Source organism: Lactuca sativa, chromosome 3, assembly GCF_002870075.4.
Source record: "Lactuca sativa cultivar Salinas chromosome 3, Lsat_Salinas_v11, whole genome shotgun sequence".
NCBI classification, from domain to species: Eukaryota; Viridiplantae; Streptophyta; class Magnoliopsida; order Asterales; family Asteraceae; genus Lactuca; species Lactuca sativa.
Window position 1 is genome coordinate 676,898 of NC_056625.2, and position 16,008 is coordinate 692,905.

Genomic DNA, 16,008 nt, shown 5'->3' on the forward strand with positions numbered 1-16,008 from the left:
TTCATATTACATAGGAACCTCATGTGTTATCAAGCCCCGAACCGACACTTAACATCCAATCCGACACGCTTCTCTACCGGTGAGTTCATACCCCTACCCTTTTTCAATGTTTTTCAAATGTTTTCAGGGGGGAATACAAGCAAAAGTACAAGGAAATCTTGTACTTAAACTTATTATTTCAGTCAAATGTTTATATTCTGTATGTTTTTAATATCGAAAATTGTGTTAACAAATAATTCGAATTGCAGAGTTAGCTTTCAGATTAATCATAGATTTCTTGATAAAGTGTTATAATCTATATTATATTTACGAATAATTCATACTAGTCATCAATTAGGATTAATACGAATACGAAAGTATAACTAAGAACAGAACGAATACGAAAGTATAACTAAGAACAGAATGAATATGAAAGTATAACTAGGAACAGAACGAATACGAAAGTGTAACTAGGAACAGAACGAATACGAAAGTATAACTAGTAACAGAACGAATACGAAAGTATAACTAGTAATAGAACGAATACGAAAGTATAACTAGTAAAAGAACGAATACGAAAGTATAACTAGGACCATAACGAATACGAAAGTATAACTAGGAACAGAACGAATACGAAAGTATAACTAGGAACAGAACGATTACAAAAGTATAACTAGGAAAAGAATGAATACGAAAGTATAACTAGGAACAGAACGAATACGAAAGTATAACTAGGAACAGAACGAATACAAAAGTATAACTAGGAACAGGACAAATACAAATACGAATACGAAAGTATAACTAGGAACAGGACAAATACAAATACGAATACGAATGCAAATACGAATACGAACACGAATACGAATAGGAATAGGAATAGGAATAGAAATAAGAATAGGAATACGAATCTGAATGCGAATGCGAATACGAATACGAACACGAATAGGAATAGGAATAGGAGTAGGAATAGAAATACGAATACAAATGCGAATGCGAATGCGAATGCGAATGCGAATACGAATACGAATTGGAATACAAATATAAATATGAATACGAATACAAATATAAATACGAATATGAATATGAATATGATTAAGAATAGGAATACGAATTCGAAGGCACGCATCTAGATACATTCAAGTGTAACATAACTGGGATATCAGAATACCTAGCTAATATAAAAAATATGATAGATAATTAAACATTACATTGGGATTCAATAACTAAACTTTACTTTTAGGAAAATAAGGGTTTTTCCTGGGATAACAATTGTACATAACCAGAATCGTGTAACAAAACAGTTAACTAAACTTTACTTGAAAATATGGGATTTTCTTGGATAACAAATTTTTCGGAAAACCAAAGGAAACTTGTGCATTTTTAGAAAACAAACCTCTTATGAACTCACCAGCTTTATGCTGATATTCAAACTGCTTGTATTCTCAGGTCCATATTAGACAGGTACATCGCGATCTTTTGGAGAGGACGAAGCGTATAGAAGACTCGTCTTAACTTTTGTTCATATGATATATGTATAACCTTTGTAACACTTTGCTTTCAAACAAATGTAATTATTCATATGTAATGTAATGTTTTGTGTTTAGTATGATTACTATGTACATTGGTTGCGATATTCATGACGTCCTCCGCCCCGGAACGTTTCCGCCTTCGGTTTCGGGGTGTGACAGATTGGTATCAGAGCCCTTGTTTATAATGAACTAGTATACTAAACCTTACATGGTATAAGACTATAAACACTAAGGGCCTAAGTGCTCTGAACTAAAAGTATACCTTAAAATATAAGTATTTTCAAGAGTATACAAGTATACCTAACCGTCAAAATCCGTAACTACAAGTAGAACAGAACATAAGTAAACGGGTGTTGTACGCTACGGTTAAACCTGGGTAGTTATGTAGTCGTGTCTAGGATCAATATAGCCTGGCCAACTATATTCATTCGAGACACGGCCAACATGTTCTTGGGAGTGATTGTGGTATGCAGCATGCCTAAAACTTACCCAATACCCAACCAACGAGCCGTCGTTGCAGCGAATCATGAAATACTATGGGAGTATTTCTTGAGCCAAATCCGTTATAGAAACCCTTATCCCATAGTTGTTCCTCAATCATTCCTTTAGCGATAGTTTATATGCTTTGATAACTCTTTCCTGCTTTATCGCTTAATAGAATTCTATATATGTCATAATGAGATATCCCTTGTATCATATCTCTTGATTCAATTTAGAGGACTTACCATCCTCTCTTTCCTGATCTTTATAGATCAAGATGCCTCCAAGAAAGAGACCCAGCTCAAAGAACAACAATAATCCTCCTCCGCCACCACCTCCTCCTCAATTTGATCCTGTCGTATTCCAGGCAGCTGTTGCTGCCACAGTGGTAGCCGCCATGTCTCAAATAAACCCCGGTGGTTCAGGAGGCAGTCCCCAGCCCCAAAACCAAGAAGGTAGCCAGGGACACTGGAAGGAGTGTTCCTATAAGGACTTTATGAATGCGAAACCCACATTATCCGATGGCACAGGAGGTGTCATTGCCCTAACTAGGTGGTTAGAGAAAATCGAAACTATCTTCGAGATCTGTGCCTGTTCAGAATTCGACAAGGTGAAATTCGCCGCCTGCACGTTCACTGATAAAGCTCTGACTTGGTGGAACGGCCGAGTTAAATCTCTAACCCTACCTGTAGCCAATGCTATGGGTTGGGAAGTCATGAAGGAACTTCTATGCACAGAGTACTGCCCTCGAGGTGAAATACAGAAGCTGGAGCATGAACTCTGGAACCTGAAGATGAAAGGTTTCGATATCGCCGCTTACACTTCGAGGTTTGACGACTTAGCACTTTTTTGTCCGAGGATGGTTACCCCGGAAAGCAAAAAGGTTGAGAGGTTCATCTGGGGTTGACCCAGCCAACCAAAGGGAACGTTTTAGCTGCAAAGCCGGATACATTCGACAGCGCCAAATGCTTAGCGCAAATCCTGATCGACCATAGTGAGAACATAGAGGAAGCAGCCACCACTCCTGAGCCAATAGAGAGAAGTAGTGAGAAAAGAAAATATTGGGAGACGAAGGAGAAAAGTCAGCCTTCACAGGAGTTCTCAAAGAAACAGCAGATAGTGGCAGTCCACGCTGCGACTACCCCTGTTGTTGTATTTATCATCGGTTCCTCAGCACAAGCACCTATCACCGGATATGCCGGTATTCTTCCGTGGTGTAGCCAATGCAGTTATCACCACCACATCCCCGGTCCCTGTCGTGTGAAATTTGGCAATAATTGTGGTCAAGAGGGTCACCTTGCGTGAAGTTGCAGAACACCAACAAATCAAGCTTCCGGAGCGGGCATCAGTCAGGCCTGCTATGATTGCGGCGAAGTCGGGCATTATAAGAGAAACTGCCCCAAGACAGCAACAGCTGGCAACACTGGAAGAGTCCTAGCTATAGGACAAGGTGAGACAGCCGCTTATCCCACCATTGCCACAGGTATATTCCTCTTCGACAACCCTTCTGCTTGCAATCCTTTGCAATTCTAGTACAGAAAGATAAACTGTTAGCTATTCATATGATCATCTTCATAAGCATAGTCCTCAACTAGTAAACGAAATGTTTATCGTCGAGATAGCTAATGATAAGAAAGAAGGTATGTTACATTCTGAAGCATGTATCCCGAGGTACATAGAGCTTTTCAAAATCCTTATTAGGATCGATTTCGTAGCCTACAAACTCCGACTACCCTCAGAACTTAGCAGCATCCATCCGCTATTCCACGTCTTTGTCCTTAAGAAGTACCTACCCGATGAAACCCTAGTAATCCCTTTGATGAGACCCAAGTCAACGAAAGTCTGAACCTAATGGGAGAGCAAATCGAAACCATAGATCGAAAGATCAAATATAAGAAATGAAGCTGTATCCCGAAAAGTGAAGGACCCGAATTCACTTGAGAGCGCGAAAATCCAACAAAGTAGAAGTATCTGTATTTCTTTCCGGATCCATAAATTGTATCTAAAGTTTGAATTTGGGGACGAAATTCCTTCTAACGGGGGCATAATGTGACAACCCGAAGTTCGTTCCATCAGTATCGGGTAGAATTCCACCATGTCCCAAAATTTAACCACATATAAAGTTGTTTAAGCCTCATTTGAAGCTTTTTCACTCTCTCTCTCTAACCTCTCTCCTCAAATCCAAACTCTAAGTGCAAAATCATCAAATTAAGGCTCCAAATCATCAAGGTAACTATCCTAGCTCCTAGTGTAACATCCTTAGCCTTCAAATTCGTGGTTAATCTTTGAAATAGGACCATTATCATGAGTTTACGGCCCTAGAACAGTCCTAGGCCGTGAACTCACATAAAATGGGTTTTTGAGCCCAAAAACCCTTCAAAACCACCATTGGAACTTAGATATCGCTTAAGGACTTGTTGGATTGGACTTAGAACACCTTAAACTCATCATTTAGGGAGTATACATGAGTTTACTTCCCAAGAACATGCTTGGGCCGTAAACATCCATTCGTGGGTAGTAAACTCCTTCTAAGGTGTTAAATTGCCACTTACACACCTCCTAAGCCTTGGATTAAACTCTAGAAGCAACCACAAACAAGTTATAGGCCTTAAACTTAACGAAAACCACTCCCATATGAGCTTACGGCCGTAAAACCCCCAAGGATGGGTTCCTGGGCCGTAAACTCCTATAACTTAGTCAAATGGTGCCTTAAATTCATTATATGGCTTGTAGATTTAGCTATAAACACTTGTAATGACCTAGGACCACCAAAACATCAAAGGAAAGTGTGTGGGGGAGTTTACGGCCATAAACTCCATTAAATGGTCCATATGTTGGTTTAATTCATCCCTATACCCTTGAATTGATCCTAGCTAATTTCCCCAAGTGATATTTGACCATTTAGCACCATAAAACCCCTCATCCATGAGTTCACGGCCTTGAACTCATGTGGAGTTAGTCTTAGGGCCAAAAACTCCATAAGGAGTTTACTCTTGAAGAGTAAACACATTATCCAAGCCATATACGTCCTTAGATGTCACCCGGGTCACTCCAAACACTAGATTTGAAGTGTTTTCGCGTCTTGGAGTGTATAATCATATCTAATTAAAGATTTAAAATATAATTAGATACATTTGTATATCATTTCATATTACGAAAGTGTAACTAGGAACAGAACAAATACGAAAGTATAACTAGTAACAGAACGAATACGAAAGTATAACTAGTAACAGAACGAATACGAAAGTATAACTAGTAACAGAACGAATACGAAAGTATAACTAGGACCATAACGAATACAAAAGTATAACTAGGAACAGAACGAATACGAAAGTATAACTAGGAACAGAACGAATATGAAAGTATAGCTAGGAACAGAATGAATACGAAAGTATAACTAGGAACAGAACGAATACGAAAGTATAAATAGGAACAGAACGAATACGAAAGTATAGTTAAGAACAGGACAAATACAAATACGAATACGAATACGAATGCGAATACGAATACGAACACGAATATGAATAGGAATAGGAGTAGGAATAGAAATAAGAATAGGAATACGAATGCGAATATGAATACAAACACGAATAGGAATAGGAATAGGAGTAGGAATAGAAATACGAATACGAATGCGAATGCGAATACGAATACGAATACGAATTCGAATACAAATATAAATATGAATACGAATAGAAATATAAATACGAATATGAATATGAATATGATTAAGAATAGGAATACGAATTCGAAGGCACGCATCTAGATACATTCAAGTGTAACATAACTAGGATATCAGAATACCTAGCTAATATAACAAGTATGATAGATAATTAAACATTACATTGGGATTCAATAACTAAACTTTACTTTTAGGAAAATAAGGGTTTTTCCTGGGATAACAATTGTACATAACCAGAATCGTGTAACAAAACAGTTAACTAAACTTTACTTATAAGAAAATATGGGATTTTCTTGGATAACAAACTTTTTTGGAAAACCAAAGGAAACTTGTGCATTTTCAGAAAACAAACCTCTTATGAACTCACCAGCTTTATGCTAATTTTCAAACTGTTTGTGTTCTCAGGTCCATATTAGATAGGTACATCGCGATCTTTTGGAGAGGACGGAGCGTATAAAAGACTCATCTTAACTTTTGTTCATATGATATATGTATAACCTTTTTAACACTTTGCTTTCAGACAAATGTAATTATTCATATGTAATGTAATGTTTTGTGTTTACTATGATTACTATGTACATTGGTTGCGATATTCATGACGTCCTCTGCCCCGAAATGTTTCCGCCTTCGGTTTCGGGGTGTGAAATGTATATTTTGTTGTTATATGTGTGAATGTATATTCACTTTCTTCTGTCTCATTGATATTATTTATTCTCTATGAAATACGTGTTATGTATATGTGTCTCATCTGTTGTTTGGAATATGTATTGAATGAGAATGACATACAGGTTTTAAACTATGTACTGTCCGTCCCGGTGAAAAATCTAACGCCTGTGTTTCCGGGCTTGCCATTTTTAGCAATGTAATAGTCTAGGTTAACCTTTGTAACCCGTTTTGAAATAATAAGATTGTATTATTTGAGTATTATGTGTTTTGGTGCTTAATTGCTTAATTACGTGGTTTGATTAATTAAGAATAAAAATAAGCGTCAAAATTTAAGTGTAAAATAAACTTAATATCTTTGAATAATGTTGTATTAGTTGAAACGAGGTTTCCGAATATATATAGAACGCCCAAATCTGACTTCGTATGAGGAAGTTATGATTTATCGAAGTTTCGGCTTAGCGGTATGCAACCTGTTTTACTCGATTTGAGATCGAGCGGTTTTTAGCCGAAGCAATCTAAACGAGAATCAAAGGTCTCGTTGTTGGTATCGAAGCGATAAAAAGTTAGGCGAGAACGGACGTCAAACGAAGAAGTTATGAATTTATAACGAAGCTTTTCTGTCGCGGCCTATTAAAAATAAATAATAAAAATAAAGTCGAAATTAGCCGACGGAGTCTAAACGAAAGTTGTAGAGCGTAGTCTCACCTTCGCGTGGATATAAAGAACGTCGAAAACGGAGTTCGTATGAAGAAGATATGAATTTCCGAAGTTTATTAAATATTTTGTAATTAAATTTAATTGGAAATTCGGAAGTATTATCCGAAGGAGTCACCGGTCTGATCCGAGGTACGCCCTGCGTACTCGTGTATGCCCCGCGTACTCCGAAGGTGTCGACACTCGTAGCAAGTGGCTGGGATGACGCATGCAATGACGATTTCGGAAGCTGTACGCGCCGCGTACTGTAGTACGCCCCACGTACTCCGAGGCTCCAGCCTCCTATAAATAGGATCTGAAGGCAGCCGAGTCTTTTGTTCATTTTCTCTCTTCTCTCTCCCGTTTTGCATCGTTTTGCATGCCAGAAATATCCCGAAGCCCCGGTATTGTTCCCAAGCCCCAAAGCAAGTCTCGAGATCCCGAAGATCCCGAGAAGTGCGGTTCCCGAGCCGAAGCTCTGCCCGCGAGAAGTTCGATTTTTGTGAAGATCTTCCAGATCTGCTGAGGATTACTACTTCTGCAAGTCGTAGTGCTATCCGATCATCTTCTGATCAAGTGAGTGCATACTACCTTTCATAAACACGATAATAATACAAGTATGGTTCGAGTGTATTAAGCATGTTGTTGTTTATAGGTGTGAGTGTGTAGTTACTTTCTTCTAACGCATAATTATGAAGTATTTTATACGGAATACGTATTATGTGTATAATTTTGTGGTTATGTGTGTGAATGTGTATTCACTTTCTTCTAACTCATAGATATGCTTTATTCTCTATGAGATATGTGTTATCTGTCTGTGTGCCTCATTTGTTATGTGAAATATGTGTTGATTAAAACATGCTATACAGGTTTTTAAACTATGTATAAAAATGTATATTTTTATCTACTAATATGTTGGGTAGAACATGGGTAGATAGTTGGTGTGTAATAAACAGATGAGAGGCCTTGTTGTTGTTTGATTTAGTCATCTAGCGGAGTTTAGATGACGACCACATACTTTTCTAGATAGTCTTGTGGAAACATTAGCAGGTTTGCCACCTGTAGGTGTTAATGAACTTGGGTGTTCATTCGTTGTACTCCATCCCCCTCATGGTTGCCTTATTTGACTTATATTGCTGAGGTACCCCCGAAACATGTGTTGTCGCCCCGATGAAATATTCTTAGACTAGGTCCCTTGTGTTAGTTGTTTTAGGGACATAAAGTGAGAATAACGGGAATGGGTAATTGGGTTATTGTTGGTTTGTGAAAATTAAATATGATTATTTATTGTGGGTTGAAAACCCTATATGCTCACCAGGCTCCCAAGCCTGACCCACTCAGTTTTATTTGTATTACAGGAAGTGGCGCGAGGCCATGAGATGGATGAACCATCAAGTTGTTTTGTTTACAAGTCTGCATATGTTATTATTTGTTGAATGACTTGTAATGTATTCGTTTATGCTTATTGGTCTGTATCGGAACATGACACCCCGAGTTTTGATTATAATGAAAATACATTTCTTTTATGAAATGCTTTGGTAAACATTGTTTTATCATGTTTCGTTTTTGGGAACAAATTCCGCAACTCTTTCAAATCAAAAGGATTTACTCTGAAAATATTTTAAAAGCATAAATGAAAATCGGTCTTTTCTGGCTGAGATTTTGGGGATGTCACAAAAAATCCTAGATTAGGTCCCTTGAGATAGATGTTGTTTTAGGGACGTAAAGTGAGGATAACGGGAATGGGTAATCGGGTTATTGTTGGTTAGTGGAATTAAATATAATTATTTATTGTGGGTTGAAAACCCTATATGCTCAACGGGCTCCCAAGCCTGACCCGCTCAGTTTTGTTGTATTACAGGTAGTGGCGCGAGAGCATAAGTTGGATGACTTATCAAGATCTTTTGATATTAGACCCGTTGTTATATGTAACTGTTGTATGGTCTATCTTTTGTTGTTTATGCTTTTGGTCTGTTTATCGGAACATGACATCCCGAATATTGTTATATAATGAAAATGCATCTCTTGATGAAATGCTTTGATAAACTTTATTTTATCATATTTTGTTTTGGGAACAAATTCCGCAACTCTTTTAATCAAAGGATTACTCTTAAATTGTTTTAAAAGCATAAATTAAACCGGTCTTTTCTGGCCGTGATTTTGAGGATGTCACATATTCCTTTCATAAGTACTTCTAAGCTTGAATACTTAAGATGATTCGAAGGTTCATGTCTGGTTTGTCGCCATAGATAACTAGGGTTTCACTATACGACAGATTAAAACGGACGGCTTTCTCAAAACATAGGATGTCAGCACGATGAAGACTCAACCAATCCATGTTGATAATGACACTGAAACTTTTAATTGAGACAGGCATGAGGTCAATTTGAAATAAATAGCTATCTAGAGAGAGGGTACATCATATGCATATATCGTTAGTGTTCTCAGTTTTCCCGTTAGCCAATTCTACAGTGAACGTTTCTTTTAGTGCTTGTGGTTGGTGTTTAAGTAAGAGTGAAAATTTTTGATTCACAAAACTCCTCTCCGCTCCACTATCAAATAATATGCATGCATAAGAGTTATCGAGGAGAAACGTACCCGTAACCACCATAGGGTCTACCACGGCTTCCTCATGGCCAATAGCCAAGACTCTTCCCACTTCACCAGTATTCCCCGCCTTTGGGCAGTTCCGCTTGAAGTGCCCAACTGCACAGCACTCGTAGCTGGCCTAGCCTACTTCTGTACCAGGGACCTAGGAGATTGGTCTTATCGGTGCCTTACAGAAACAGGCAGTGTGCCCCTTCCCGTTGCAGTTAGCACAATGCATCTCCTGGCAGGGTCCATTGTGATCGAAGTTGCATTTGCTGCATTTCGGCAGAGTCCCAGCGTACTGCTTTGCTGGTGCAGGGAAAGAAGGAGTTGTTGCGGCATGAACAGCCACAATCTGTTGTTTCTTGGCAGATTTCTGTGTTGATTGGTTCTTCTTCTTGTCCCAAAACTTTCTCTTGTTATCGATTGCTTTGGCAAGTTCTGGGACAGAGGTTGTTGCTGGCATACGGACTCCATGGTCGATGAGTCTTTGTGCCAATCGCTTAGCACTGTCGAATGTAGAGGGGTTGGAGGATAAAACATTCCCCTGAAATGGAGGTAGTAGTCCCCAAATGTACCTCTCAATTTTCTTGCCCTCAGTTGGAACCATCCCCGGACATAGAGCCACAAGATCACTAAATTGATTCGTGTAAGCTACTATGTCCGAGCCTTTCATGGTCAGGCTCCAAAGTTCTTATTCAAGTTTTTGAACTTCGCCCCTCGGGTAGTACTCTCACCTCATTAGTTCTTTCAGTGTCTCCATCCCATCGAGTTAGCCACTACAAGAGTAAGTGACTTGACATGGCTATTCCACCATGTAAGGGCTCTGTCGGAGATGTTTCAGGCGGCAAATTTTACTTTGCTTCCTTCCGTGCCAGAGCAGATCTCAAAGATAGACTCTATTTTCTCAAACCATTGGGACAGAGCAATGATTCCCACAATACCATTAAAGGCTTTGGGGTTGCACTTGGTGAAGTCTTTGTAAGTACACTCGCTATGGTGTCCATGACTATCACCTTGGGTAGAGTTAATACCCATTCCACCCCTGCTAGTACCGCTAGCGTTGATTTGAGTAAAGGATGTCGTTACATCCGCAGTCACTACAGCTTCAAAAACTACATGATCGAATTGAGGTGGAGGTGGAGGTTGAGTTGGAGTTATTGGCGGATTGCACATGTTCGATTTGCGAGGAGGCATCCTTCAACTATAAGTTTAAAAGATGCAGATAATTGTAAGAATTCAATAGTGATTATAATGAGAGTGTTCCTTGAACTAAATCACCATAAATCAACATGTAATTGATTGTAATAGAGTTCTACCACTAGAAAGATGAAAGAATTTGCATAGAGATTTTTCCAAGAGATTTAGATGCCTGTCAATATCATTGGTATTATAGATGTATAGAGTTCAGGAAAATTGACTGTGTAATAGGTCTACAACATACCAATATAGAGAAAACTTTGACAGCAAAAAGACCTAACGAAACTTGAAAGTTCAAGATCTAAACATAAGTAGGAAAATAATACTAGAGTCTAAAAGCATACTTAAACTATATCCAAAAGAGAGAGTAGAGTATGTTCTACTCGCGAGAAGTGTTGTTCTGGTTAGTACTAGATTTTTCCCTAGATTCAGCCAGCTGTTGTTCTATTTCCCATACACGCCTTTACAATGCCACTTAGTTCTGCTGGAGATCCCTAACTTCGGATTGACAAGCATTCAGTTCTATCTGTAAGGCGTCGGTGTGAGTCCTTGTTAACCCCTGGTCATCGATAAGATGGCGGAGACAAACTGTGTTGACTCCTGAGTTAGCACGGATTTCCATGACTTGGTTGATGGTTGCCCTTCCTTGCTCAGCATTGTGAGCAACACGGCGAACCAAGATAGGGAGGATTCTGTCAGCTGATCCTCCCTCACTCAAGTTGTAGAAACTTCGGTCTCCATTATAAGGAGGTGGTTGTCCCTGTTCGTGGCTCCACCTTCCCAATTTTGCTGCCCACAGAGGCATTGGGCCTTGAAAATCCTGTCGAGGGTTAGGATTTTGGGAAACTTGAGGTGGATTATAGACCTCGGGCTCCAAGTTAGAGTCTTCTTGAATCTCATCTTCGTTTTCCTCCTCATAACTCTCATCAAAGTCTTCTTCCTCTTGGACCACCGGGTTATTTTTTTGTGGATCAGCTTCGAGCCATCCATAAAAAGTCCAGCGTCGTCATTCGACATGGATTGGCATGGCCCTCACCATACCAAGTTCATGTGTTACGAAAACCCACCGCCTTAACCGACCGACTAACGAAACCCTCGTCACTCGTAATGAAAACCCGACACAGACCTCAGAATCGTCTCTCTCATATTCTAGACCCCGAAGTACTCAAGCGAGGAGTACTTTACTTTCCAAAATTGTACTAATGTATACCCAGCATACCTTCCAGAACTACCACTCGTCCAACAGGTCAAGTTCAAGCATAGAGGCTAAGGACGAATACGGTTAACCTATCACTACTAAGTATATATGCAAGAGTAGTATATAATTGAGATTCTCCGGACTAAGAATGTGTGCTTCCGCCCTATCTCCTATTCCTTTCCTGGTTGTGCACCTGGGGCAGAGTCGCACATCTGACCGTCTTATTAATCTTAATTATATACGACTTGTATACACAATGTAATGATAGATGGACCATGTATGAATCCTACTATGAACTTCAGGGCAAAGCTGCCCAGGTCTACGAGTGGATATTCTACCAATCAGAGGAGCACAACCCATGAAGTCTTGCTAAGAAAGCTAATTCGGTATGAAATTCCCTATAACAGGGGGATGATGTGACAACCTGTAATTTCTATTTTCCAAAAGTCAAACTTGGTCAACGAAAATCAAATATATATCAAGTAAAGGTCAAAATTATTTCTTTAATTATCTTATTAAAGTTACAGTAATGAGATATAAGTGTAAGGACTTTGTATTCAAAAGTGTATTGAGTTAAGGAGGGAAAACCTTAGGAACCAAGAACCTTCTTGGCCAAGAACCACAAACCTTCGCATGGCCGCAAACCCTCTTCGATTTGTGATCAGACTTCGGAACCGTGAACCTCTTCGGACCGTGTGAACCCTCGATTCATGGCCGTGAACTCTTTAGCCGCAAACACCTCCCTATATATATATATATATATATATATATATATATATATATATATATATATATATATATATATATATATATATATATATATGTGTGTGTGTGTGTGTGTGTGTGTGTGTGTTTGATCGATTTTATTCTCATTTCTTCACTTCTGGCCGTGAACTCAAGCATCATCTCTCAATTATAATCAGCCTAAAACCCTCCTCTCTCCTTAAAATCATAAGAAACACCTTCCTTCTCGTAATACATATGAATCTCTCTTGATTTCAACCTTGATTCATCATCATTTGTCAAGATTCTTGGGCCATGATCACCCATATTGGGCCGTGAACTCAAGAACACCAAGTGTTCTTGGGCTGTGAACACACAGCCTGGCCGTGAACAGCTTTCAGCCTTCCATCTTTGCTTCTAACACCCTTATTAGTAAGTTAAACTTCCAAATTAGTTCGTTTTCCTAGAATTCTATGAGTATATTCATTAATAGTATACCTATATATTACATAAATTGTGTTTAGGACCGATTTTGTTAACAAGACTTCACTTGTGGAGCTAATGTCCTATACCAAATCTTCAATCAAATCCCCAACATAAGGTGAGTTCATACCCCCTACATTTTTATGATTTTTAATAGTTTTAGGGGGGATACAAGTAAAACACAAGAAATCTTGAATAGGTTAGAATATCGTCAATGAATACGATGACAAATTTATCGAGCATTGGACGACACACGTGATTCATCATATCCATGAATACAGCAGGAGCATTTGTCAAACCAAACGGCATGACAAGGAATTCATAATGTCCATATCGAGTATGAAAAGCAGTCTTCGGTACATCATGTTCGTGTACTTTCAACTGATGATAGCCAGATCTCAAATCAATCTTCAAGAAATAGCTAACACCCTGAAGTTGATCAAACAAATCGTCAATGCGAGGTAGTGGATACTTGTTCTTGATAGTCACCTTATTTAGCTCACGATAATCAATACACATTCGCATCGATCCGTCTTTCTTCTTGACAAACAACACTTGAGCACCCCAAGGAGAGGTACTCAGTCGAATAAAGCCTTTGTCAAGTAATTCCTGCAGTTGGATCATCATTTCTTTCATCTCAGCTGGCGCAAGACGATAAGGAATCTTTGCAATCGGAGCAACACCAGGCACAAGGTCAATTCGGAATTTTACTTGCCTGTTCGGAGGAAGTCCAGGCAAATCATCGGGGAAAACATCAGGATATTCGTTAACAACGAGAACATATTTTACCGTTTTCTTCTCCTCTTTTGAGACATCAACTGTGTAGGCTAGATAGATAGAACACCCTTTCGATATTAATTTACGATCTTTGAGGAAAGAGATTATTTTTAAGATTCTTTGTTCACCGTAGACATAAATAGGATTCTCCCCTTCAATGGGAATACGTACTATCTTTTCATGGCACAAGAGTTCTGCGCAGTTCTTTGACAACCAATCCATGCCGAGAATAATATCAAAGTTGGGCAAGGAGATAGGAATCAAATTAGAAAGGAGATTATACCCTTCAATTTCTATGACACAATACCTATAGACTTTATCAACAAGTAATGATATACTTCCCGCAGTATCTACATTAAATGGTTGCGTGAGTGCATAGCAAGCAATTTGAAAGGAATGCACAAATTCATGAGACACAAAAGAATCTGAGGCACCATAATCAAATAAAATGTGAGCAGGTCTAGAGTTGACAAGAAATGTACCCGTCACAACATTCAGGCCCTCGCGTGCCTCCTCTGTGGTAATCTAGAATGCAAGACCCTTAACTTTTGGCACTTCCTCCTTTTTAGTTGGAGTGCCCTTTGATTGTTGAACAGGAGCTTGACTTCTCGCCGGTTGTTGTACAGAAGCTTGACGTCCCGTCATTTGACTAGTAAGAGTAGGGCAAAAATGCTTCCTATGCCCAGCAACACCACAAGCAAAGCATGTAACATTCTTCATCGGACAAATAGACTTCATGTGTCCTACTTCTCCACATCTATAACAGACCACTGATCCTTTTTCTAATCTGCATTCGCCCGGATGATTCTTTCCACAATTTCGACACGATAGCAATTGAAGAGAAAAAGATTGCGGCCTATCGCGGCCACGATGGGCATTTTGAGTTTGCACTTGTTTACCAGGTTCAGTTCGAATAGATTGGGCTTGTTGAATAGAGGAAACAGAAGCAGTTCGATCAATACATGGATGCTTTGTAACAGAAAGAGTGGCACCACGTATCTCTAAGTCATGCTCTCGCTTTCGAGCATAATTAACAGCTTTTTCAAATGACAGAACATCCCGATTAGCCACGAAATCGCGGATTTCATACCGTAGTCCATCTAGAAATAACTGAATTTTATCATCTTCAGTTGGAATATACTTTGTAGCAAACCGTGCTTTTTGATTGAATTGAGTTTCATAATCAATCACAGTCATTCCTCCTTGTTTAAAGCTCGAGGAATTCTTTCTCTAATCTTCTCCTCATGTCTAGAGGACAATAACTCCTTAGAAAACAAGTTTTGAACATTTCCCAAGATAAATTCTCCTAGTCAAACCCGTTGAGAGCTTCATATGTTGCCTCCCACCAGACCAAGACTTCTCCGACGAGCATAGCAGAAGCATAATTATCCTTGTCTTCATTATTCACATGAGAGATACGAAATACTTTTTCTGTGTTCTGAATCCAAGTTAGAACAACTATGGGATTAAGGACTCCAGAAAACTCTGTAGCACCACTACTCTTGAAAGTTTTGAATGAAGGATGCCTCATCTATCCGTTTGAAGATTCTCCGGTGACTTTCTCTTTTCCTTTATCACCATTCTTTTTGTGTTCTTCGAGAGATTTTCGAATAACACCAATAAGTTTACCCAAGAGTCGCTCCACACAAGGAGATACGAGAGTAACTACTTCATCAGGTTGAGGATCTCCACCCACCTCTGGTGTATGGCTACTCACTTGTTCATCCATTGCTCTGCAATTTAGAGTAACATCATATTTTAGAATATTAGGGTTTATTATAACCTAATACTTCACTTAAGTCTTCCCTATGGTTTGTATCCATATACTTACAATGATTCAGTTCATATACTGAACTTCCAATAGTTTAAGTCTAAATACCAATCCGTGGAATTTAGTTCACTTCAACTACTGCTCTGATACCATGATTGAGAGACCCCAAACTTTCATATTTGACAATTGTAAATCCAAAACATGCTACATGCATATTCACAAATAATATTTTACATTG

At 38.9% G+C, this 16,008-nt stretch overlaps 1 protein-coding gene across 1 annotated transcript; it reads right to left on the reverse strand.

Annotated features, from left to right (window-relative positions):
- Positions 1 to 14,524: 14,524 nt before the first annotated feature.
- Positions 14,525 to 15,530, reverse strand: LOC111892905 (uncharacterized). The gene is made up of 2 exons (XM_023888985.1): positions 15,351 to 15,530; positions 14,525 to 15,109 (listed from the first exon to the last, which is right to left on the reverse strand). The coding sequence occupies exons 1-2, from the start codon at positions 15,528 to 15,530 to the stop codon at positions 14,525 to 14,527; spliced, it is 765 nt and encodes a 254-aa protein (XP_023744753.1).
- Positions 15,531 to 16,008: the final 478 nt, after the last annotated feature.